The 26,545-nt window shown below is 45.4% G+C and overlaps 1 protein-coding gene across 1 annotated transcript in view; it reads right to left on the reverse strand.

Moving 5' to 3' along the window:
• The window catches only part of LOC139262080 (ras-GEF domain-containing family member 1C-like), a 55,392-nt gene that overhangs the window by 19,052 nt on the left and 9,795 nt on the right, over positions 1-26,545 (reverse strand). Inside the window, exons 4-5 of the mRNA XM_070877234.1 lie at positions 6,270-6,407; positions 1,098-1,310 (exon numbers count right to left, since the gene is read on the reverse strand). Of these exons, the coding sequence (XP_070733335.1) occupies positions 1,098-1,310; positions 6,270-6,407 (351 nt within the window). The remainder of the gene's footprint in view (positions 1-1,097; positions 1,311-6,269; positions 6,408-26,545) is intronic.

Below are 26,545 nucleotides of genomic sequence, written 5' to 3' on the forward strand. Positions count from 1 at the left end.
TTGAAATAGTCAAGTCTAGAGGTTACAAAGGCTTGGATGAGGGCTTTAGCAGCGGATGAGCTGAGACAAGAGCAGAGACAGGCGATGATATGGAGGTGGAAATAGGCGGTCTTAGTATTATGTGGTCGAAAGTTCATTTCAGGGTCAAATATGACACCAAGGTTGTGAACAGTTTGGTTCATCCTCAGACAGGAGTTGGGGAGAGGGATGGAGTCAATGTCTAGGAAACAGAGTTTGTGGCGGGGACCGAAAACAATGGCATCGGTCTTCCCAATATTCAATTGGAGAAAATTTCTGCTCATCCAGAACTGGATGTCGGATAAGCTGTCTGACAAGTTAGAGACCGTGGATATAAATCAGGAAGTGACGGGAATACAAAAACTTTACTTTACATTTCATTTTAAATTGCAAGTTTCTGATAATTACCCCTCAATACAGTCATAGTAATTTTCATAATGAAGATTGCAAATTTCTTGTCAATACTTTTGATCCTCACCTTTTGTTTGGTCAATTGCCCCAGTCCCATACTGGCTGCCATTCCATGCCTCCATCATTCCCCTCCCCTGGTCTATGAGCTTTCAAAATGAAAGCGAGGCAGAGGCAAGTTCATATATACCTGGAGCCAGCACTTACTCAGCCTTAATATTATTGAACCACTCTATAAACATTATAAATACCAAAGAGGCCAACTTAGTTCAATCAATGTGATCTGAAATGGAATTAAACACTGGTTCTAAGATATTACATTGAATATTGCATCTCCTGCTGAAATGTCAACTTTCCTCGCCACTTTGAATTAGTTGAATTATGCATTCTGAATTGCTGCAGTGTTCACCAGAATCATTTCAGGAGTTGGTCTCATGCCAGTGCTCAGTCAGACTAGTGATAGTATCATAATTCTGGCACTCTGCTGGCAGATGTGTTTTACCTCCTTTCAGTTAGCACACCTTGCAATTTCTTCAGTGCCATTTCATGTGTTGTGCCACCATTATATTGAAACCCCTTACACCAAAAAATGTTTATCAGATCCATGTATTCAAAGGCTAAGAAAGATGATGGTGCTGATCAAGCTCTATGAAAATATTCATCCTACTTACCAGTTCTATATGAGTTAGCTGCTGTGCTAGTGTATAAGGGTCATTGCAGATACTCAGCACATCCCTTTGAATAGATGGAGGCTTTGTTTTGATAATAACCAATTTATCAGACACACTAGCATTAACCTTGATCGTGTTTTCTTCACCTTGATTTAAAGTTGCCAATTTTTGGTTCAGTGTTTGCAAAAGCTGATTCATCGTCTTCCAATAACTCTGGGGGAAAAAATGACATGTACATGAATTGTGAAAGTGACTGCACATTCTTACCTGTACCTACAGCAAATAAAGTATACCAATGCTAGACTTGCTTCATTTTATAAAACATTCTGAACATTCATGAAGTTGTACCAAGGGTTCAGCATCATCATAGGCAGTCCCTCAGAATCAAGGAAGACTTGCTTCCACTCTAAAAATGAGTTCTTAGGTGACTGAACAGTCCAATACAAGAATTACAGTCTCTGTCACAGGTGGGACAGACAGCTGTTGAGGGAAAGGGTGGGTGGGACTGGTTTGCCGCACGCTCCTTCTGCTGCCTGCGCTTGGTTTCTGCATGCTCTCAGCGATGAGAGTTCATAAGTGCTCAATCTCTGGATCTTTGGATTGCAATCACAAATGGGAACTTTGGCTGATTCTCCACTCCCTAAGCCTGAGTGTGCCACCCGAATTATAGTTTTATATCATGCCCCTATTGAAAGAATAATATAAACTCATGGAGACTTTTGATTAATGATCAGTAAACATTTGCTTGCACACGTGAGAGTTGTCATTTTTAGTGTAGCTTCAAAGCCAAGCATTTTGCATGCTATAAGCTACATGAAACAAACGAATTAAACTTCAAATTTTGAGTTGATCAATGCAGTTTCACAAAAGATGTAGTCTAACTATAGTTTGTGTCTTATTAATTTGTGCTCACATTGCTCATCAGAAGTGCTGTAAGATGACTGCTTGTACAGAAGCCAACTTTTTAAAACATTGATTTATTTTTTATTTTTAAATGCTAGAAAAGTGCTTATTGTCCCTACCAATTCTTTTCTAGTATTGAAGCATTTCACCAGCAGTCAGGAGACCAGTATGCAGAGCTCCGCTTGTGCATTTAAATGCTTATCTGTAATCTTGATCTGAGTGATGTGATGGATGTAATATAATTGGATGCTGTCAGTTCGTATTGCTCTGAAAACAGGTAGTGATGTCAAACCAGTAAAGAAAGAAGTTTGATTTATATTGTGCTTTATTACCTCTCATGAAGTGAAAGTTACTATTGTTATGTAGTTAAACATGGCAGCCATTTTGTGTATAGGAGGTCACGCAAACAACAAGATGAGTAACTAGTTATTCTATTTCTGAGGGTGTTTGTTATTGATGAATGTTGTCTTAAGCCACCAAGAGAGCTCCCTGTTCTTTCACTAGTGCCATGAGATACGAGGGTAATCTTTGTGTGGAGGCGGAAGATGTTAGTAAGGTTCTTAACGAATACTTTGCATCTATTTTCACAAAGGAAAGGGGCAATGCTATCGAGGAGGAGTGTGATATTCTGGATGAAATAAATATAGTGAGAGAGGAAGTATTAAGGGGTTTAGCAGCTTTGAAAGTAGATAAGTCCCCAGGCCCAGATGAAATGCATCCCAGACTGCTGAATAAAGTAAAAGAGGAAATAGCAGAAGCCTTGACCATCATTTTCCAGTCCTCTTTGGATTTGGGCATGGTGCCGGAGGATTGGAGGACTGATAATGTAGTACCCTTGCTTAAGAAGGGAGAAAGGGATAGGCCGAATAATTACAGGCCTGTCAGCCTAACCTCAGTGGTGGGAAAATTATTGGAAGCAATCCTGAAAGACAGAATAAATCTACATTTGAAAAGGCAATGATTAATTAAGGACAGTCAGCACAGACTTGTTAAGGGAAGATTGTGTTTGACTAACCTGATTGAATTTTTCGAGGAGGTAACCAAGAGAGTCGATGATGGTAGTGCGTACGATGTAGTGTATATGGACTTTAGCAAAGTTTTTGATAAGGTCCCACATGGTAGACTGAAGGTTAAAGCTCATGGGATCCAGGGCAAAGTGGCAATTTGGATCCAAAATTGGCTTAGAGGTAGGAAGCAAAGGGTAATGGTCGATGGATATTTTTGTGACTGGAAGGATGTTTCCAGTGGGGTTCCACAGGGTTCAGTACTGGGTAGCTTGCTTTTTGTGGTATATATCAATGATTTAGATTTGAATATAGGGAGTATGATTAAGAAGTTTGCAGACGACACTAAAATTGACTGTGTGGTTGATAATGAAGAGGAAAGTCATGGGCTGCAGGAGGATATCAATCTACTGATCAGGTGGGCAGAGCAGTGGCAAATGGAATTTAATTCAAAGAAGTGTGAGGTAATGCACTTTGGGAGGGCTAATAAGGAAAGGGTATACACATTCAGCGGTAGGCCACTTAATAGTGCAGGTGAACAAAGGGACTTTGGAGTGCTTGTCCACAGATCCCTGAAAGTAGCAGGTCAGGTGGATAAGGTGGTTAAGAAGACATACGGAATGCTTGCCTTTATTGGCCGAGCCATAGAATATAAGAGCAGGAAGGTTATGCTTAAATTGTATAAATCTTTGGTTAGGCCACAGCTGGAGTACTGCGTGCAGTTCTGGCCACCATATTATAGGAAGGACGTGATTGCACTAGAGAGGGTGCAGAGCAGATTTACTAGGATGCTGCCTGGAATGGAGAATCTTAGTATTGAGGACAGATTGGATAGGCTGGGTTTGTTCTCATTGGAACAGAGGAGGTTGAGAGGAGACCTCATTGAGGTGCACCAAATATTGTGGGGCCTGGATATAGTGGTTCGATAGTAAGGGCCTATTTCCATTGGTGGAGTGGTCTATTACGAGGGGGCATAGTTTTAACGTAGTTGGTGGAAGGTTTAGAGGGGATTTGGGGGGAGGGGCTTCTTTACACAGAGGGTTGTGGGGATCTGGAACTCACTGCCTGGAAGAATGGTGGATGCAGAAACCCTCACCACTTTTAAGAGATGGTTGGATGGACACTTAAAGTGCCGTAACTTGCAGGATTACGGACCTAGAGCTGATAATTGGGATTAGACTCTTGTTGGCTGGTGCAGATATAATAAGTACTGCAGGGAATCGAATATGGCCAGGGTGATCTCCTGGACTAGTTTCAATTGCCTGGATGGGTTGGAGAGGAATTTTCCCAGATTTCTCTTCTCTAAATTGGCCTGGGTTTTTAATCTGGTTTTTGCCTCTCCCAGGCTCTGGTTGGAGTGGAGTGTAGAATGTTTCAGTGTAAAGGGTGTCGCAGTTGTGTGGGACGGACTGGTTGGGCTGGGTGCTCTACCTTTCTGCCATTGTTCATAGGTTTATATGTAACCTTCAGGGCTGCTGACTGAGGGCCGTGTGGCTCTTTGTCAGCCGGCGATGGGCCGAAATGGCCTCCTTCTGCACTATAAATTTCTATGCTTCTATGTTTCTATATTTAACATCCATCTGAAAAAGCAATTTAACATCTCATCCAACAACACAGCACTCCCTCAGTATTGCATTGAAGTGTCAGCTTATGTCTTTTGCTCAAGTCCTGGAGTGAGACTGGAACCTAGAACGTCTGTCTCAGAGCACGTGCTACAGCTTTGCCAATGGTACCCGCAGTATAGCAATAATTAACGGGAACATTGTTGTAGAGAAGCGGCAAAACACAGTTAATGTAAAATGTGTTCTTTGTATAGTTGATTGCGGGAAAAACAAAATCATGAATCGATTTTTCTACCCGTTAGGAGGAATCTTAACTTCCTTCTTTAGCAGCCTGTGAGACCCACTTATCAGGTGGCCAGAAGACAATAATTTAAGTGCAGCCAGCAGACTCCAGAATGATTTATACTGCACCACTGTAAAGAGACTTTAGATGTGGATCATACAAATTGGCAGAATAACTTTGAAGTCAGGTCCCAATCTGACTGTGGAACATGCTAAAAGCAAACAGTGCAAGACCCACTAGGGTTTTACATTACCAGGACTTGGGGACCATGTGGAGTATAATTCTAATGCAGTATGGAACCAGTTTTGAAAAGCTGATCTCCTAGGCACCTTATCAACTTAATGCAGAGCTTTTTAATATTATCTCAAAACATTAAAATGTATTGCCAGCAAGCAGAGATGTGTGCATGTACGTGACCATGTACGTGACCATGCACACACAATGTTCACTCGTAGTGGACAGAAAGAAATGTGCAGCCCGCAGTCAAACACACAAAATGCCAGCTGCGTTTTGCACTGTTCAACTCCCTATCTCAGACCCGTAGTGGAGTATTAAAAATTCAGAGCCTCGACCACAGCTTTAATATTAAATAGGTGTTGACTCCAGTATTGACATTCAGTGCTGATAGAAAGAAAGATACTGATTTATGAACTCAATGCATTTGCCAGGTGAGTGTCACTCAGCCAAGCTTTGAGATCTAACGTAGCAGGTCTGTGGTACACTGCCAGGGTGGGGAGTAAAGTTAGAATGGTCACAACATTGCATTAGCATGTGAGCTATTTATTTTTTGGTTGTCTTTATTAAGCTCTAAATAAATATCTAATTATTGAAGAAGCAAAATGTTGATCTTGTTGCAATCATGATAATATTTGCTGGGGAATGATTATGTATTCTTGGTGTTAAGATCAAACATATTCATTTACTTCTAAAACACAATATTTGCAAAGACAGTGAAAAATCTATTTCTGTTTAGTCAGAAGCAGTATCTGTAGTCAGACATGGCGAGTTTATTTACTGGTAACTTTGTTCTATTGATCATTAGTCACATAATTTACTCAAAATGAATAAATGAATCAGGATGTGTTTGTCTTTGGTATATAATAAAAGGGTTCTCTAACAATTATTTTTATTTTAAATTAGTGGGTGCTTTTATATTATAAAAAGTGGTATTAATGATTTTATAGATTACTGTTAAAAGGCAGAACTCAAACATAATTTTGGTACACGGTTATAGACTTTTAATTATATATTCATCAGAATTTATTTCACAAGGGTTTCTACATAATTAAAAGTGCAAAAAAGCCAATAGAAGGTTAAACTAATAAAAATAAAAATATGGGAATAATCTTGCTTGGGACATATAGAACAAGCATTCCAGTAGATATTTTAATTCTGATGCTTCATAATTCTTGAAACTCACCTCATCACAGGGAGCTATCCTACGGATCATGTCCTTTAGATGTCCAATCATTCTCTCATCCCGAAAATCAGAAGGGAAAGTTTCAGTCCATTCTGTCAGCAGCTGCATTATCTTCGGTCCAAATTTTCTAATTCGTACCTAAACTCCAGCAAAAAAGGTATAATTAAAGTTAAAATAAAAGTACAGGAGTCAAATATCTGCAGAGCTTTGATCCTGGCAGTAGTCCCAGGGTCCTGGCACCTCCACCACTGACCCTATTCAGTGTCTAAGGGGTCAGGGACAGGTTCCTTTATTAATATAAAGTTGTGGGCACCCATGCCACTAAGGCAGATCTTGGACCAGAGTTGGGGTTGCCAGAAGTAGGATATGCCAGTCACATTTGAAAGTGTGGTGGAATCGGGGACTGAATTTTATATACTGGCAACCCGAGTCTTCAGGGGTCCAGGCTGAGACCCAACCCTTGGCTCTCAGGTAGGCTTTGCTTCTGCTGATAGCCAGTGCGAGGAGCCTATCTGGAAGATCTTAGGCCTGGGACTCTCCTCCTGAGAATCGCTTCTCCTGATGTGAATAACTTGGTTTGGGGTGGATAGAGGCTCCGCCCCAAACAATGCCCTATGAATACTGGCAGCATCTAATTTTCAGGCCTTCCACTGCACTCCCATCTGACCTACAACAGGAATGAGCTGGAAATTCATGGCCACAGTCTTAGGAATGGAACGTGAAAATTATCTATCCCAGTTAATTGTGTGCAAATTTTGTTATCAAATAGTGTAAATTATATTCAGCATCTGTACTTGGGTATTGTCTTTTTCTAAGAAAAAAATGTCACAACTCCTACTGACCACTTTAAAAAAATCATACTGAACATATATTGTAAAAAATCATCAGTAAGCTTTTAAATGTATCCAGCATTAATGCAGCTCGTGCAAATTTTTCATTATCTGTATCGTTAGTAAAATCTATCAAAATAACTTGAGAATGTAGGAAGAAGAAGGGGCTATTGTGATATCACAATTGGTTTAAATTTCTGTCTGCCCTAAATCCATATCGCTCTCCTCTCTCCAGCAGAATGGGATAAATCATTTGCCGGCAGATTCCTCTTCGGCAGTTTGCTGCATTGGAGTGACAGGGCAGGCTGACCCAACAGACCTGCCACTGACCATGCACAAGTTTGCAGGGCTAGCCTCATTAAAGTTTCTTCAGCATCTCCCATCAATATTCCCACCTGTGCTCTGGAACTTTCCATGTGAGGGACAGATGGACACCGGCAGCAGCTTAAAGGGGTGGGCAGTTTTGGAGTTTTGAAAGATTTTGTAGCTTCTAACGGAGTGACATATTCTATCGATGTAGAATTGCCAATTGCAACATCAAATCAAATTTAATTGCAGCATTTCAAATATAATAGGATGATCTATCATGCCTCATTCGATTTCCATTCCTTCTTTGGGTATTTTAATTGTTTCTGGTCACAGAATTGCTAACTAACGGAACTACCATCTCAAAGAACAGGAATGTTTTGGAAAGTCGATGGAAATTCAAAGTAACAATTGCAAAGAATGGAACTTGAAAAGAACCTATCAAATAAATTTTATTCAGTATCTGCAAATAGATAGTCATTGTCTGAGATAATCTCATTTACATATTATCGGAGATGTAATGTCATAGCACATTTACTGGTGTTTCTGTTTTGAATCATGTATCTGTCCTAGCAACTGTGGCCACCTGTTAAGATTGCTAGCATTAAGCAATGTACTGCGCTGTCTAGGTAATAATGATGGAAAATGTTGTGGCATCACTCTGTGATCATCATAATTTTAATATGCCCACTCATATTTGGACAAGAACTTCAGTATCTCCTGATCTGATGGAAAATATGTCAGCATAAAAATGGGTGGGGATTCTCTGTAATGCATTTCCATTACTACTTGCCCCATTAATGTTGCTCAACAGATTGGAAATAACAGGAAAATCCTGTCTCATATTTACTGCAAGAGGTGACAGCCGATTATATTTGAAATTCTGCAATTACATTTAATTTGATGTTGCAAACATTTAGCCAAATTTCTTTGTGGTATAAATGTTGGGTGAAATTTCCCTCATTAGCAAGAGTGCACCCGGAAATGGGTCAGAAAGGGCTTCTGCCCATCACTCCAACCCCACTGTAACCCTGGCTCATTTTCTTGGTTCGTCAGTCCTGTCTCAAAAAAATCCTCAATCACTCCACCCTCTCCAGTTACCACAATATCTGCAATATCCGTTCCTATCTAACATTCTTGAACATGATGGACGAAATTTGCGGTCAGCGGCCAAGCGAAGGTGTTCGCTGCTAGCCCCAGAGTACGCTTCGCACAAGGAACTGTGTCGAGAACGTTGGGTTTTCCTACGTTCAATTCAAATCAACGAAGTATAGTGGAGATCCCCTAGTGCAAACTGCTGTGATGTCAATCAAAACACAGACAAACAGCTAATAAGGAAGTGGATAAGCTCTTAAAATTCTAATTTTTCAAAAATGTTAAGAGAACAAAACAAAGATTGGAGCTCTCACATGGGGAAAATGCAAACCTGAAATAAAGATGGACAAACTTAAAAAAAAATTAAACATTTTTTTGAAGTTTCTAAAAAATATATATTTTTTATTAAAATGGAAAAATTTCACCCTCCACAAAATATAACTTAGTTTTCCAGGCCCTTAACCTTTGTTTAGCAGTACTAATTCTGTTAACACCCAGTTACACCTAATCCCTTTGGCTCTAACTTTTAGTGGAGAATTTAACAGTGTAATTACTGCACAAGAGCCGAAGTTTGTATCAGTTTCCCTGATTCAGGCGATTACACAGATTGATGGCTCTGTGAGGGGTGGGGAGGCACAGTGCAGCCTGTTTTGAAGCTGTCAATGACAGACCACAACTTCAGGTTTTCTTATGCGCAATCCCGAATTTGCGGTCAGTTTCAAAGGCGGAATGATGGTGAACGCTGCCAGCTCGCTGTCATCATAACTTCAAATTGCGGGCTATCACCACCATCCAACTCTGTTCCAACCTTTCCTAAGATTCTGTCTTTGAATACCTTCCATCATCAAGATTGCCTATTCCCACCTCCACATCATCATCTGCCCCAGCCCTACCTCGCATTCACTGCCATTGAAACATTTATTCATGCCTTTGTTATCTCCAAACTCAATTACTCCAGTGCTCATTGCTGCCTCCTGACCACCCCCACCCCACACTGTTTACAAATTACAATGTTCAAAACGGCAATTACTGCATCCTACCCTGCACTAAGTTCCACTTCCCCATCACGCTTGTACTCACCAACCTTCATTGCTTCCTTATCCCCACTGAACTGAAGGGGATAGTTGGAACCCCCACCCCCCCACCCCCCCAATATACATCTAGCCAGCCACGCCATTTATGTAAAACAAGTATTGAATGTTGGAGAGTTGCAGTAATACTTGGAAGAAGCTGAGGTTGATGTCACACACTTGGGTAAATTTCACAAATCTGCAGTGCTGGCAGGCAAAGCTCCATGGAAACGTGCAAATCAGTAAAATTGACGTTACCAACTGAGTAATATCCTTTTCTCATGTATGGCATTACTTTAGGCTAATGAAGCTTGAATTGGAATAGGTGTGTAATTGATAATGCCCTACAACGTTGAGAAATTGACAGTGTCAAGGAAGCCTTGCTGCTTGATATCTGTTGCTGCTGGCCTGTGCCAAATTCTTTGCTTTTGCAGACATAAAGGATACATCACTTTATCTTGAGCAATGGCTCCTGTCAAAGCAGTTATGATAGTTTGGCATGTCCCTAGGGCATAATAAATGAGGTTGTAATCATTTAAGAGCCACAGGCAGAGCTGTGCACATAGTAGATTGCACGTATAGCTCAGGTTCCATGAGACACAAAACTGAGCAACCATATCCTTGGCTAACTGCAAGTCATGCATGGAGTGCTCTGCAGTCATATTCAGGTAGGTGGTCTCCAGGTGGTAGACATGCCCATGTAGATGTCTGGTGCCAGTGGCTGTCAGGTTGTATACAGTCTGTACTCTCTGGCCTCTAGACCACGTACTAAATATAAACATTGGCAACTCTACTCATCATGTAATCTTCTGTTATTTTAACTCTACTTTAAAGTAAGGGCAGATAGCTAGTGGCGTAGTATCATAGAGATCAATGGGGGGGCCGGGGGGTAGCTCTGATAGAAATGACTGAGCTACAAATAGGCCTTAATGCGCTTTCCAAATTTGATATTGGCAAAAAACACACTGAAGATTTCTGTTCTCGGCTGGAGCAGACAAAGAGCTCCAGCTTGTGCAGCAGTCTAATGACTTCAACAGAAAGTATAATTACGCAAAGTGTAAAGTGGATCAGTTTCCCACTGGAAAAGTTGTTAAAATGACCACTGATCTTTCACTAGTTACCCTCTCTCAACTTTTCAGAATTCTTAAAACCTCCTGATACTTTCCGGTTTCAGTGAAAAAAAAGCATTTTAAGTCTTACTTCAAAACTATAACCTTGCATTCCTGGCTTCATTCTAATACAGGTACAACGTCCCAAATCCGGCTGTCCAAAAACCGGAATTGTCCGAAAAATGGACATTTTTGAGGCGGCCAAGATGGCGACATTGGGCGGCGAGGGACGAGGAAAACCAGTAAAAAAAATGCAGCGCTGGGGGACTGTGGGTGGCAAGAATTGGCAGGCGGCGAGGAACGGAGGGAATCGGCGGATGGCGAGGAACGGAGGGAATCGGTGGGTGGCGAGGAATGGAGGGAATCGGTGGGTGGTGAGGAACGGAGGGAATCGGCGGGTGGTGAGGAGCGGAGGGAATCGGCGGGTGGTGAGGAACGGAGGGAATCGGCGGGTGGTGAGGAACGGAGGGAATCGGTGGGTGGTGAGGAGCGGAGGGAATCGGCGGGTGGTGAGGAACGGAGGGAATCGGTGGGTGGTGAGGAACGGAGGGAATCGGCGGGTGGCGAGGAACGGAGGGAATCGGTGGGTGGCGAGGAACGGAGGGAATCGGCGGATGGCGAGGAATGGAGGGAATCGGCGGGTGGTGAGGAACGGAGGGAATCGGCGGGTGGTGAGGAACGGAGGGAATCGGCGGATGGCGAGGAATGGAGGGAATCGGCGGGTGGCGAGGAACGGAGGGAATCGGCGGGTGGTGAGGAACGGAGGGAATCGGCGGGTGGTGAGGAACGGAGGGAATCGGTGGGTGGCGAGGAACGGAGGGAATCGGTGGGTGGTGAGGAACGGAGGGAATCGGCGGGTGGCGAGGAATGGAGGGAATCGGCGGGTGGCGAGGAACGGAGGGAATCGGCGGGTGGTGAGGAACGGAGGGAATCGGCGGGTGGCGAGGAGTGGAGGGAATCGGCGGGTGGCGAGGAACGGAGGGAATCGGTGGGTGGCGAGGAACGGAGGGAATCGGCGGGTGGTGAGGAACGGAGGGAATCGGCGGGTGGCGAGGAGTGGAGGGAATCGGCGGGTGGTGAGGAACGGAGGGAATCGGCGGGTGGTGAGGAGTGGAGGGAATCGGCGGGTGGCGAGGAACGGAGGGAATCGGCGGGTGGTGAGGAACGGAGGGAATCGGTGGGTGGTGAGGAACGGAGGGAATCGGCGGGTGGCGAGGAGTGGAGGGAATCGGTGGGTGGCGAGGAGTGGAGGGAATCGGCGGGTGGCGAGGAAGGGAGGGAATCGGTGGGTGGCGAGGAACACCACCAGCGAAGTCCGAAATCTGTCTTGGTCCCAAGGCTGCCGATTTCGGACATTAAATCAATATGTCTGAAATCCGGCAAAATCCAAAAACCGGTTCGGTCTCAATCCCGAGGTTGCTGGATTTTAGATGCTGTACCGGTACACAGAACAGTTAACAATATTCCAACTGTGTTCCAAACAATGTCTGTACAAATTCAATATCACTTCCTTATTTTTAGGTTATGGCAATTACATCTGAAGTGTTCTCCCATTTTCAGACTGTTTACTTGTCTTGCCTTGTTACTCAGAACCAGAGCTACAACTTCATTCCCGTTGGACATGCAATTTACTGATTAACTCCTGGATATATTCTAAAAACCTTCTCATTTTGTCCACAACCTTTACCTAAGGATTGCCTACAAATCTCACTCTCGATTTGTTTCCAATTATTTCAAAGTCTACGATTTTATGAATGCTTGATAACCACGGAGAGCCTCACCTGCACATTACTCATGATTTTCCATCTATTAAAATTAACGGGAAAATCACTCATCTGTAATTCCCAATTTACAGGGTCAGGAGAAAGGCTTCTTGCCAGTAGCACACATTTATAAAACTCAGCCATTTAATGTACTACAGATCTCCCGTTATTTCTTAACTCATCCCAGACCGACTTCATCTGATCACCACCACCAAAAATAACTTTCTTCTCTATTTGCAGCTATGTGGATTAGGCTTACATCCAAAGCAGTAAATAGTGTCAATTAACTCTTTTTCAAAAGGTCTGATGAATGTCTGGTGGAGAACGTAATTTAAAGCTAGTTGACATAGACAACCCAATGTCTTTGTGGAACATTATAATTTAATTCCGACATGAAAATACTATCTTTGCAATGTGTCTGTGTAGGCTTTGCTCACTTGGTAGCACTTTTAACTTGGAGTCAGAAGGTTGAGTTCAAGTCCCATTCCAGAATATGAGTGCATAATTTAAGCTGATACATTAGTGCAATATTAAAGGAGTGCTGCATTGTCAGACATGCTGCTCTTCAATTGAGATGTTAAACTATTTATTAATTCCTGTATTTGAAGTAGATATTAAAGATCCCACAACACTCTTTAAATAGTTTAACCTTAGTATCCTGGCCAGCATTCCACCTTCAACAATCACCACCAAAAACAGGTTAAATAGTCATTTTTCTGGGATCTTACTGTGTGCAAAATGGCTACCATGTTTACCTGTATAACAGTCACTGCACTTCAAAGTAATTCATTGCATGTGAAGCATTTATAATGGGCCAAAAATCGCGGTCTCCAAGGGCACGTACGATGTGCACACGCACCCGTAAAGGCACAGCAAATGCCGGCTCTTACTGCGCGATGCGTATGCGCCGAAATCCAGCACTTGCGAACTGTCAACATTTCTTATGATAGTTCCAACGCATCCCCAGGAGAAGGACCTTCGCGGGCAGAGTGTTCAACTCCTGCACAGCACACCGGGTAAAAAGGAGGTGTAAGGCCTGCTTTTACCAGCGTAAGAGTTTAAAAAGCAGAAACATAAAGTGTTACCAATAAATTTTATATTAAAAACTTTGTTCACTAGGGCAAGTTTATTTTTACCTCTATAAAAACATTTAAAAAAATTCAAGAAAACATTTAATTAAATTCAATTTTAATTTATTTAAAGTGTGTGAAGTATTTTTCTTATTAATTTAAAATGTTTGTGTTTTTGCGGTATCCTCATTCATACAAATGGAACTCACCATTACTGTGAATGGGGATACTTCATTTTTATTGGTTGGTTTGGCCCACATGATCCCACATATGCTCCTGGAATACGTGGGCCCTTACACTGGGCTGTGAATGGAGGCCTCGTAGCGCAAGTCTACATTCCTCTGGGACCACCAGGTACATTCGTAAGTATTTTTGTGGTTGGAGGCATCCGCCCGCAGGAAGCCTCCGACTGCAATTTCAGGGCCATAGTTTTTGAGAGACATGAGAAGACACAAGTATTTCAACAATGCAGATCCCTGATTTGAGAGATTAGAGAGATTGCCGGCTCTTCAGCGGGTGGGGGGTGGGGGAGCGGGGGGGCACAGCGCAGTCTATGGAGGAGCAGTGAATGACAGGCCGTAACTTCAGGATTTCTGCATTAAACTACGCATGTGCTAACTTTTGCAGTTGCGGTCAGTTTCAAAGGCGGCATGACGGCAAACGCTGCCAGTTCAACGTCTTCAGGATCGCAAATTCATGGCCATCATAATATTCTGAGAGTATGACTATGTCAGGCTGTAGCTTGTCTGTGGGACAGATCTCAGATTTTATGCTCCCACTATGACTTGTCTGTGGAATAGCTCTCCCAACTTGATCACCAGACCCCAGATGTTAGTGAGGAGGACTTTAAATGGCTGAGATTGCCCGAGTATTATTTCTCTTATTGTAATGTTTCATAGCAGTTGTTTTATAACAGAGCGGTTTCCTAGGTGACTGAGGAGGGCAACAAGAATCAACCACATAGTGTGGAACTGGTATCACATATAGTGGTAGATTCCTTTCCTCGAAGGGCATTAGTGAACTAATTGGTGTTGGCTCACAAAATACCAAATTTATTGGATTGAATTTCACAACTTACCATGGTTGGACCTCCACCCCTGACCTCTGGGTTGGTAATTCAGTCCCATAACCACTAGGCTACTGTACCACATTACTGAGTTCTGGGAAACCCTAAAAACCTCAAACTGGAATTCTAGAGGAACAAACAAAATCTTGTAGAAAAGTGAGACAAATGACTCGCACAGACGGGTCCACATGCTTCTATTTAAACCTGGAGTCACAGTATGCTAAATCAGATAAAATTACAAACCTAAATGATTAATTGATGGGTCAAGAAAACTGAGCTACTCCTGAGAAATTGTTATGTCTTTAAGTTATATGTGTACCTAACAATTAACCTTAATTAACAATACCTCCCATAAGTACCTATTATAATTCTCAATGTTTAATCTTGTGATGGTATTTGTTGTGTTAACTTAAGATGATCAATTAAATTATTGGTTCAGTAATTCTGGCTAGAAATTAACTCATTCCACTCAGGATTGTACTGTAATTCTGTGATATTTTTGACTGGGTATATAAAGAGAGTAAGAAGTGTGCTAAATTGGGTATTTTATAAAGAATAGACTTTAATGGTAAATTCCAGTCCATTTCCTATATACAGGTGTAAGAAAACAAGGAAAAGAGTGATCTGAATAGCAGAAATTCAAATAATGACCCCAAATTTCCACACAATGAATTATACCGTTTTTGTACCAATATGAGACGAGTTTTGGTCGCTGATGGTCTGGTCAGCTGTTTGCTCCTGAATTTCGTGGGTCAGCTCATTTGCTTAGCCACTGGAGGAGTCATTGGAGTAAATCCCACTTAAAATGGGAGTAATGTGCTGGAGTGCTTGGAAATTTAACTGCAGCCTTTCAAAGGTCAATTCTGGGTGAACATTTTAGCAGCAGACTGGGTGAACAGCAGGTAACTAACAAATTGCTTGGTTCACTCAGTTCATAGAAACATAGAAACATAGAAACATAGAAAATAGGTGCAGGAGCAGGCCATTCAGCCCTTCTAGCCTGCACCGCCATTCAATGAGTTCATGGCTGAACATGAAACTTCAGTACCCCCTTCCTGCTTTCTCGCCATAACCCTTGATCCCCCGAGTAGTAAGGACTTCATCTAACTCCCTTTTGAATATATTTACTAAATTGGCCTCAACTACTTTCTGTGGTAGAGAATTCCACAGGTTCACCACTCTCTGGGTGAAGAAGTTTCTCCTCATCTCGGTCCTAAATGGCTTACCCCTTATCCTCAGACTGTGACCCCTGGTTCTGGACTTCCCCAACATTGGGAACATTCTTCCTGCATCTAACCTGTCTAAACCCGTCAGAATTTTAAACGTTTCCATGAGATCCCCTCTCATTCTTCTGAACTCCAGTGAATACAAGTCCAGTTGATCCAGTCTTTCTTGATAGGTCAGTCCCGCCATCCCGGGAATCAGTCTGGTGAATCTTCGCTGCACTCCCTCAATAGCAAGAATGTCCTTCCTCAAGTTAGGAGACCAAAACTGTACACAATACTCCAGGTGTGGCCTCACCAAGGCCCTGTACAACTGTAGCAACACCTCCCTGCCCCTGTATTCAAATCCCCTCGCTATGAAGACCAACATGCCATTTGCTTTCTTAACCGCCTGCTGTACCTGCATGCTAACCTTCAATGACTGATGTACCATGACACCCAGGTCTCGTTGCACCTTCCCTTTTCCTAATCTGTCACCATTCAGATAATAGTCTGTCTCTCTGTTTTTACCACCAAAGTGGATAACCTCACATTTATCCACATTATACTTCATCTGCCATGCATTTGCCCACTCACCTAACCTATCCAAGTCACTCTGCAGCCTAATAGCATCCTCCTCGCAGCTCACACTGCCACCCAACTTAGTGTCATCCGCAAATTTGGAGATACTGCATTTAATCCCCTCGTCTAAATCATTAATGTACAATGTAAACAGCTGGGGCCCCAGCACAGAACCTTGCGGCACCCCACTAGTCACTGCCTGCCATTCTGAAAAGTACCCGTTTACTCCTACTCTTTGCTTCCTGTCTGACAACCAGTTCTCAATCCACGTCAGCACACTACCCCCAATCCCATGTGCTTTAACTTTGCACATTAATCTCTTGTGTGGGACCTTGTCGAAAGGCTTCTGAAAGTCCAAATATACCACATCAACTGGTTCTCCTTTGTCCACTTTACTGGAAACATCCTCAAAAATTTCCAGAAGATTTGTCAAGCATGATTTCCCTTTCACAAATCCATGCTGACTTGGACCTATCATGTCACCATTTTCCAGATGCACTGCTATGACATCCTTAATAATTGATTCCATCATTTTACCCACTACTGAGGTCAGGCTGACCGGTCTATAATTCCCTGTTTTCTCTCTCCCTCCTTTTTTAAAAAGTGGGGTTACATTGGCTACCCTCCACTCCATAGGAACTGATCCAGAGTCAATGGAATGTTGGAAAATTACTGTCATTGTCAGGTAGCTGACTGTGGCTGAAATTCTCCCCCAGCAGTGGTGTTCTGGCAGGGTGGGACTTCCACTCAATCTTCTCAAAGCTGATAGCCCAACCCAATTGTTTGATTAGGGGGTCATCTCATATACAGGGTGGGCTCTGGTAGCACTGCCACCACCAAGAGGGAGCCTTCCCTGTTTCTTCTGGTGCTACAGCACCAAAAGAACTGGGAGTGTCATTAAAGGAGTAGAAGTATTCCATAGATTGGAATAGACGTCCCATTAAAGTCTCAATCGAGACCAGGGCCATCAGCAAGTAAGTACTGGAGCTGAATGGAGAGACAGACGTCTACTAGGAACAATTCAGCACTGTTACCATTGTTTCCTGGGGCCTACTACTACTAACCTGCCCATGGCAGAAGTGATGGTAACGTGGGCAGACTAGAGGGAAATTGGCCAAGAACCCAATACCTGCCACCATTTATAGTAGGTGGAGAAGGAACAGACAGCGGCGTTCAACAAAGGTAGAATGCAGGATGGACACCCTTATTTTGCGCAGGAGCATGATGGAGAATCCAGCTTAAATGTCTTATCAGTGTTTTTATGCCACATTTTAAGAACGTCTACCAAAGAAGCAGCTGGCAGAGGCAGCCAGAAAGGGACAAGAATATGCCAGAGAAACATAAAAGAAAAGCTTACATTGTCAATGAACCTGCAAACTCCCCTCACTGAAATAAGGCAGAGAAGTGACAGACTGCTGGGCGTCTGTGGGATGAAGCCTCCAAAAACTGTCTCTCCTGCCACATGAAAGGTGCTACTAGCACTGAGTGACAATGGTGTCATCTCGAAGACTACAGACCAGTGCTGCAAGAAGTTTACTGACCAGACTAGGGCAGGCAATGCCATTCAGCGACAACTCCCCTTTACTTCCTTGGGCACCCTGGGCACCAGAACAGTCTTTGCCCTCAGCTGCAATAGTTACCCTTCACAATGTATTCTGGTTAATGGGGGGGAAGGGGAGACGGCACTAACTTGACATCTTACAGAATGGGTTACCATCTCCCTTAAAATCAATTACTTACATACTTAACCTTAAAACCAGGGTGGTACCATCACATTTCTTTCTTCAGATGCCACCAGACACTCCTCAGTTGCTAGCCTTCATCAAATTCACTTTATCTTGTTGTACAATGTCATGAGAGACATGTCACTGGAAGAGGCATCCCTGATTCTACGAGCAGCAGGCCATGGAGCTGGCCATAGAACTAGAGGCACTTTGCTCTTGCCATGGGAGGATAGGAGCATAGTTCCTGCACCAGGCTAGTAACTGAACACCTGCACAGTTGTCGCAGTCTCCGTTGAAGACCCTCACAGACACGAGCTTCCACCCTCTTCTCTATTTCCTTAATCTCACAGGGGTAATGCTCCCCCATTCTTAGCTTCTAGCTTCTTGCCTTGCAGATCCACCACCACGACAGGGGCTCATCAGGAAGATGATAATGATGATGATTAGGAGGAGGAGCCCGAAACTAGCTCTGTGAACTATATTGATGAGGAGGAACGTCAGAAATAGCAGAAGTAGGCCATATGCCCATTGAGCCTGCTCCGCCATTCAATAAGATCATGGCTGATCTAAATTAACTCCACTTTTCCACCCTATCCCCACATCCCTTCATTCTCTTAGTGCCCAAAATTCTATCAATTTCAGTCTTAAAAATAATCATTGATTGAGCATCATCAGCCCTCTGGGATAGAGAATTCCAAGAACTAGACTTTCCACTATGATCGCTATCGCCCAAAATGGGCAATATTTCCGGCCTTAGTGCTTTTTTATTTTTCAGGATAGCTGGAATATCGCCCATTTTTAAAAACGCTAGTTTCACCTTTTTCATTTGGGCAATAGCCAAGTGAAATCGGCCTTAGCGATATATTTGGTCGTGCAAGGCTGGCATCCATAGCAATGGCCATTCTGCGCATGCATGATTTTTTTTTTAAGTAAAGAAGTTTTCCCGCGATTCAGGAGTTCAGAGGTCATGTGCGCATGCTCAGAAGAGTGAAAGAAAGGGAGAGAGAGAGAAGGAGAGAGAAGGGAAGCAGTCTGTTCAGTTTAAGCATGTCTAGTGATACAGGTACCAGTATGCAGCAGAGGAGCTGTCAGGAAGAAGGAGGGTGAAAGCCTTCTTGGATGAGGTAAATCAGGCCCTTGTTACTGAGGTGGAGAATAGGTGAGGTCAATTAACTCAGTGTGGGCGAGGGAAACCTCCCCCCCCGGACCCATCAAAAAATATGGGGCGATATCGCCACCGTTGTTTCATCGGTGGCCCACGATAGGCATGAGGCAGACCAGTGCCGCAAGAGGTGAACAGTCTGGTTGCTTCGGCAAGAGTAAGTATTAATTATTACATTTTAAATTGTAACGATGCACTGAATTAATTAGAATGTAAATCTGTCAGATTGTAATTAAGCTGGGTAGCTTCCATGCTAAGATTTGCACTGGAGTCGGAACCTCCACCCTTTAAGTCTAATTTTACTGAGATGCCTTACATTTAATCAACAGTATTAATTATCATTATTTAAAGGAATGATTGGAAACAGACAGACCGCAAACATTCGGCATTCTTACCACTTTAGTTTAGAAGGAGAATTTGTGTGTGCTGCGAGCAAGTCTTTAACTTGGGCACCATCATCATTTGCAGTCCCTCGGAATCGAGGAAGACTTGCTTCCGCTCCTAAAGTGAGTCCTTTGGTGGCTGAACAGTCCAATACGAGAGCCACAGACCCTGTCACAGGTGGGACAGATTTGTCGCACACTCCTCCCGCTGCCTGCGCCTGATTTCGTCACGTTTGCGCCGTTGAGATTCGAAGAATTCAACGCCCTCCCGGATGCACTTTCTCCACCCAGGGCGGTCTTCGGCCAGGGTCTCCCAGGTGTCAGTGGTGATGTCGCATTTTACCAGGGAGGCTTTGAGGGTGTCCTTATAACGTTTCCGCTGCACACCTTTGGCTCGTTTGCCATGAAGGAGCTCCGCATAGAGCAATTGCTTAGGGAGTCTCGTGTCTGGCATACGAGCTATGTGGCCTGCCCAGCGAAGCTGATCAAGTGTGGTCAATGCTTCAATGCTGGGGATGTTAGCCTGGACGGGGACACTGATGTTGGTGTGCCTGTCCTCCCAGGGGATTTGCAGGATCTTGCGGAGACATCGTTGGTGATATATCTCCAGTGACTTGAGGTGTCTTCTGTACATCGTCCATGCCTCTGATCCATACAGGAGGGCAGGTATTACTACAGCCCTGTAGACTATGAGCTTGGTGGTAGATTTGAGGGCCTGGTCTTTGAACACTTTTCCTCAGGCGGCCAAAGGCTGCACTGGCGCACTGGAGGCAGTGTTGAATCTCCGCATCAATGTCTGCCTTTGTTGATAAGAGGCTCCCGAGGTATGGGAAGTGGTCCATGTTGTTGAGGGCCGCGTCGTGAATCTTGATAACTGGGGGGGCAGTGCTGTGCAGCGAGGACAGGCTGGTGGAGGACCTTTGTCTTACGGATATTAAACGTAAGGACCATACTTTCATATGCCTCAGTGAATACATTGACTATATCCTGCAGTTCAGCCTCAGAATGTGCGAAAACGCAGGCATCATCCACAGCTCAACAACAGAGGTTCGCGTGATCTTGGACCTGGCCTGGAGGCGGTGTAGGCTAAACAGCTTCCCACTGGTTCTGTAGTTTAGTTCCATGTCAGCGGGGAGCTTGTTGACTGAGGTGGAGCATGGCAGCGAGAAAGATTGAGAAGAGAGTTGGAGCGATGACGCAGCCCTGTTTGACCCCGGTCCGGACGTGGATTAGGTCTGTAATGGAACTGCTGGTAAGAATCACGGCCTGCATGTTGCCATGGAGCAGGCGAAGGATGTTGACAAACTTTTGGGGGCTTCCAAAACGGAGGAGGACACTCCATAAGCCCCCACGGTTGACAGTGTCAAAGGCCTTTGTAAGATCGAAAAAGGCCATGTATAAGGGCTGGCGCTGCTCCCTGCATTTTTCCTGCAGCTGTCGCGCTGCAAAGATCATGTCCGTTGTGCTCTGTAGGGGATGAAATTCGCACTGTGACTCCAGGAGGAGCTCCTCAGCCACAGGGAGAAGACGATTGAGGAGAACTCTAGCGACAACCTTCCCAGTGGCTGATAGCAGTGAGATTCCCCTGTAGTTGCCGCTGTCGGACTTGTCCCCTTTTTAAAGATAGTCATGATCACTGCATCTCTGAGATCTCCCAGCATGCTCTACTCCCTCCAAATGAGATGTATCCGCGCCAACAGCGCCTCTCCACCATACTTTAGCACCTCAGCAGGAATTCCATCCGCACCCTTAGCCTTGTTATTCTTGAGCTGTTTCATAGCTTTGCCTACCTCGTGCAGCGTTGGGGTTTCACTGAGGTGGTGGCGGGTCGCATGCTGCGGGATGGAGTTGGGAACACGCGAGTCAAAGGCAGAGTCTCGATTGAGGAGATCTTCAAAATGCTCCTTCCAGCGGGCCCTGACAGCCTCGGTGTCCTTGATCAGTGTTTCCCCATTCTTGGCCAGGATTGGGGTGGGGCCTTGGGAGGTTTGACCGTAGGTGGCCTTGACTGCAATGAAGAATCTTCGCATATCGTGGCTGTCGGCCAGTTGTTGTATCTCCTGTGCTTTCTCCATCCACCACCTGTTCTTTAGGTCCTGGGTTTTTTGTTGGACCTCAGCCTTGAGCCGTCTGTAATGTTGCTTTGCAGCTCCCGAGTTGGGTTGTTGCTTGAGGCTCAGAAATGCTCTGCGCTTACGATCTATTAGTTCTTGACTCTCCTGCTCATTTTCATCAAACCAATCCCGGTGTTTTCTGGTTGAGTAACCAAGTGTCTCTTCACAGGCACTGGTTATGGAGAACTGGAGGGCAGACCAAGCGCTGTGGGCATTCAGCATCTCAGTGTCATCAAGGCACGCCAGGTTAGCTGTGAGGCGCTGGCTGGAAAGGGCTCTCTTCGCTGGGTCTTTAAGTGCTCCGGCATTAAGTTTTTTTGCGGCACTGCTTCTGCTGTCCCCTCTGCTTTGGGGCTATGTTTATATCGATGATGGATTGGATTAGGCGATAGTCCGTCCAGCAGTTGTCAGCTCCTGTCATGGCGCGGGTGATGCGCACATCCTTGCGATCCCTGGCTCGGACGATGACATAGTCGAGCAGGTGCCAGTGTTTGGAGCGAGGGTGTTGCCATGATGTCTTGTATTTGTCCCTCTGGAAGAACAGGGTGTTGGTGATAAGGAGTTAGTGTTCTAGACATTGTCAGCAGTAGGATACCGCTGGAGTTGGCTTTCCCTACCCCCTCTCTGTTAATCACGCCTTCCCAGAGGGCTGTGCCTTTGCCGACCCTGGCATTAAAGTCACCTAGGAGGATCAATTTGTCACCTGTGGGGACGGGGGACAGGGATGTCTTGAGATTGGAATAAAAACCCTCTTTAGCCTCATCCGTTGCATCAAGTGTTGGGGCATATGCACTGATGACTGTGGTGCATTGGTTCTGGGATAAGGTAAATTGAAGGGTCATGAGGCGTTTGTTAACCCCACAGAGGGAGTTTGTGAGGCGGTCGACCAGTTCATTTTTGACGGCAAAGCCGACTCCATGAAGACGGCGTTCTTCCTCTGGTTTTCCTTTCCAGAAGAAGGTGTAACCTCCACCATGTTCCTTGAGCTGGCCTTACCCCGCCCGCCGTGTCTCGCTTAGGGCGGCGATGTCGATGTCAAACTGTCTAAGTTCCCGGGCAACTATGGCGGTGCGGCATTCTGGCCTGTTGCTATTGGAGTTATCCATGAGGGTCCTGACGTTCCAGGTCCAGAACTTCATATTAGTGAAGTGGAAGATGCCTGTGCATGAGTTCGTTTAACGTGGGGTGGTTGCTGTACACCGGCAACCACACCGGCTTAGCTGAACAAGGTCTTGGTCCAATGGCAAGGGGGTCCAAGACGACTGGAGACCAGGCACAGCTCTATAAACCTAACTGCCTACGGCGAGGTGTTAGCCGCAAACTTGGCACCGAGTTGCGTCATGGATGGTAGACGGCCCGAGGCTGGGTTGGGGGTCAGACATTAGGAAGGTCAGCTGTCCGCTGGGGTTCTGAGGGATGTCTTGGAAAGTTTCTTCCAAGGTTAAAAATTTTCCCAAAGGTTTCCATGTTGTTTTAAAAGTTTAAGAGTTTAAAAGTATTTTCGAATTATTAAAAAGAAGTTATACTGGTTGATTGAAGGTTAAATAAATAGATAAAATTGATAAAGTTGATAAAAAAAAGTCTAAAATGTAAATCAAGTTGATTAAAAGTTAGAAAAAAAAAAGAAAAAAGTTCTCCAAATTGATTAAAAAGCGATTTCCCGAATTGTTTAAGAAGTTTAAAAGTTGATTAAAAGTTTTTAAAAATTGAGTCCCTTCAGCCGGTTCAGCACCGGCCCCGGAGTCCCTTCGGCCGGTTCAGCACCGGCCCCGAAGTCTCTTTGGCCGGTTCAGCACCGGCCCCGGAGTCTCTTTAGCCGGTTCAGCACTGGCCCCGGAGTCTCTTTAGCCGGTTCGGCACCGGCCCCGGAGTCTCTTTGGCCGGTTCAGCACCGGCCCCGGAGTCTCTTTGGCCGGTTCAGCACCGGCCCCGGAGTCTCTTTAGCCGGTTCAGCACCGGCCCCGGAGTCTCTTTAGCCGGTTCAGCACTGGCCCCGGAGTCTCTTTGGCCGGTTCAGCACCGGCCCCGGAGTCTCTTTAGCCGGTTCAGCACTGGTCCCGGAGTCTCTTTGGCCGGTTCAGCACCGGCCCCGGAGTCTCTTTAGCCGGTTCAGCACTGGTCCCGGAGTCTCTTTGGCCGGTTCAGCACCGGCCCCGGAGTCTCTTTAGCCGGTTCAGCACTGGTCCCGGAGTCTCTTTGGCCGGTTCAGCACCGGCCCCGGAGCCTCTTTGGCCGGTTCAGCACCGGCCCCGGAGTCTATTTGGCCGGTTCAGCACCGGCCCCGGAATCTCTTTGGCCGGTTCAGCACCGGCCCCGGAGTCTCTTTGGCCGGTTCAGTGCCGGCCCTGGAGTCCCATCAGCCGGTTCGATGCCGGCCCTGGAGTCCCTTCAGCTGGTTCGATGCCGGCCCTGGGCAGAATGTTTCACAGTCGCCACGGAAGTCCAGCCGGGAGGCCCAAGTTGCGAGACTGCAATATAGAGCAGGACACCGGGGCTGGAATCACCACCACACCTGCTCTCTCCCCTGCTCCCGGGCGGGGTCTGTCCTCCGCTCTCAAACCCACAACCGACTCAGATAGAAGCAGGCCGGTAACGCGGTCTCTTCGGCCCAGGATAGAAGCAGGCCGGTGCGGTTTCCCTTCGGCCCGGGAGAGAAGCAGGCCGGTGCGGGGTTCTTTCGGCCCGGGAGAGAAGCAGGCCGGTGCGGTTTCCCTTCGGCCCGGGAGAGAAGCAGGCTGGTGCGGGGTTCTTTCAGCTCGTACTCTCATCCCATTCTGAGCCCATATGCTCACTCCCCTGTGCGTGCAGCTTCAATGGAGCACTACAATTAACTTCTATGCCATGGACTACAGAGGTGGATCAGTGTAACTTGGGCACCATTTCCTTTTTTGGTTACATTAGTGGATGGTGCACGACCGAGCACTGAGGGGTCTAGTCACTTTTACCAAGACTGTGTGAGTCTCTTCAGCTGCTATCACTCACACAGTGACCCAGCCTAGACTGGGGGAGAGCTGCCCTGGCTCACTGTCTGCCCTGGGACACTAGCTCCGGCCACACGGAGGTCTCCGAGAACAGCCCATGGACACAGTGCCTCCTCCCATTACAGTCCTGTCATCGCCAGGCTGATTGTCCTCCACAAAGTCCTCGTCCTCCTCCTCTTCCGCCTCCCCTCTCTCCCGAGATGGACCGGCGGTACCATCTGGAAATTGTTGTCCTCTCCTAAAAGCTGGGTTATGAAACATGCAGCACAACACAATGAACTCAGCGACCTGCTGAGGGTGGTATTGTAGGTTGCCTCCTGAGTGGTCCAGGCATCTGAAGCACTGCTAAAGCACTCCAATTGTCTTTGACAATATTGCGTGTAGCTATATGGCTTTTGTTGTAGCGTTTCTCGGCTTCTGTCTGGGGCTTATGCAGGGAGATCATGAGCCGGCTGGCAAGGCCAAATCCTTTATCCCCCAGCGTCCAACCGTGACCTTGTGGCTGACTGTTAAACAGCTCAGACATAGTGCTCTCACGCAAGATGTGCGCATCATGGATGCTCCCTGGAAAATTTGCATTTACTGCCATGATTATTTGCTTGTCGTCGACAACAAGCTGCACATTCAGGGAGTGGAATCCCTTTTGGTTCCGAAACACCTGTGCATCCTGTAAAGGTGCTCGCAGGGCGATGTGCATACAGACTATTGCTCCCTGCACCTTGGGGAAGTTTACTATTCTCGAGAAACCCAAAGCCCTCTCAGTCTGTGCCTCCCTGGTCATAGGGAAGTTTATAAAGTCCATCCTGCATGTGTAAAGGGCTTCAGTCACCTGTCGAATGGAGCAATGTGTGGCGTGCTGAGAGATACCGCAAATGTCGCCAGCTGAGGCCTGAAAGGAGCCAGATGCATAGAAAGAAAGTGCTGCAGTAACCTTAATCTCAATGGGCAGTGCAGTCCTCATGGTGCTGGTAGGCTGCAGATCTCCCTTAATTAGCTGGCATATCTCACTGATGACCTCCTTTCGGAAGCGCAGCCTCCTAACGCATGTGTTATCGGACAAGTCCAGGTATGACCGCTCATCCCTGTAAATGCGTTGGGTGTAATGTCTCCACCTCCTCAGCAGTCTGCCCCCTCTTTGGTTGGACACATAATGCTCTTCAATGAACCTTCTCCCATCTCGATTCTGCAGCATGTGGCTAGTGATCAATATTGGTTGAGAAATTACAAGCCCCATCACTATAAATGCCCTTAATTTGTCCTCAACAAATACAAATGTGATTAGATGATTGGCAAGAGTCAAAAAGGCTCTTAAAATCACTCACAAATTGCTTCTCCTGATGAGCACTTCAAGCAGTCTTTTATTAAAGATCCTCCGAGTTACAAAATGGCGTCCGCAGTAACAAGTTAAGATCAGGTGATTGCAGCTTTTCTTCAGCGTCTTTTTGGGCCAGTGATCATTTTGGGCGAAATGTCGAAAGTTGTGCCAGCGATAAATGGGCTATAATCAGGCTCTAGTTTCCACTTTTCAGCAAATATGGATGATAGCCTGCATTTCAGCACTTATACGGGCGCTAAATGGGCAATGATGTGCCGAAAGTCTAGCCCCAAAGATTCACAATCCTCTGAGTGAAGAAATTTTTCCTCATCTCAGTCCTAAATGGCTGATCCCTTATCCTGAGACTATGACCCCTAATTCTAGATGCTCCAGCCAGGGGCACAGCTTTTCGGCATCTACCCTGCTAAGCCCTCTAAGAATATTATACGTTTCTATGCGATCACCTCTCATTCTTCTAAACTCTAGAGAATATAGGCCCATTTT

This window comes from Pristiophorus japonicus, chromosome 4, assembly GCF_044704955.1.
Source record: "Pristiophorus japonicus isolate sPriJap1 chromosome 4, sPriJap1.hap1, whole genome shotgun sequence".
In the NCBI taxonomy this organism is placed as follows: domain Eukaryota; kingdom Metazoa; phylum Chordata; class Chondrichthyes; family Pristiophoridae; genus Pristiophorus; species Pristiophorus japonicus.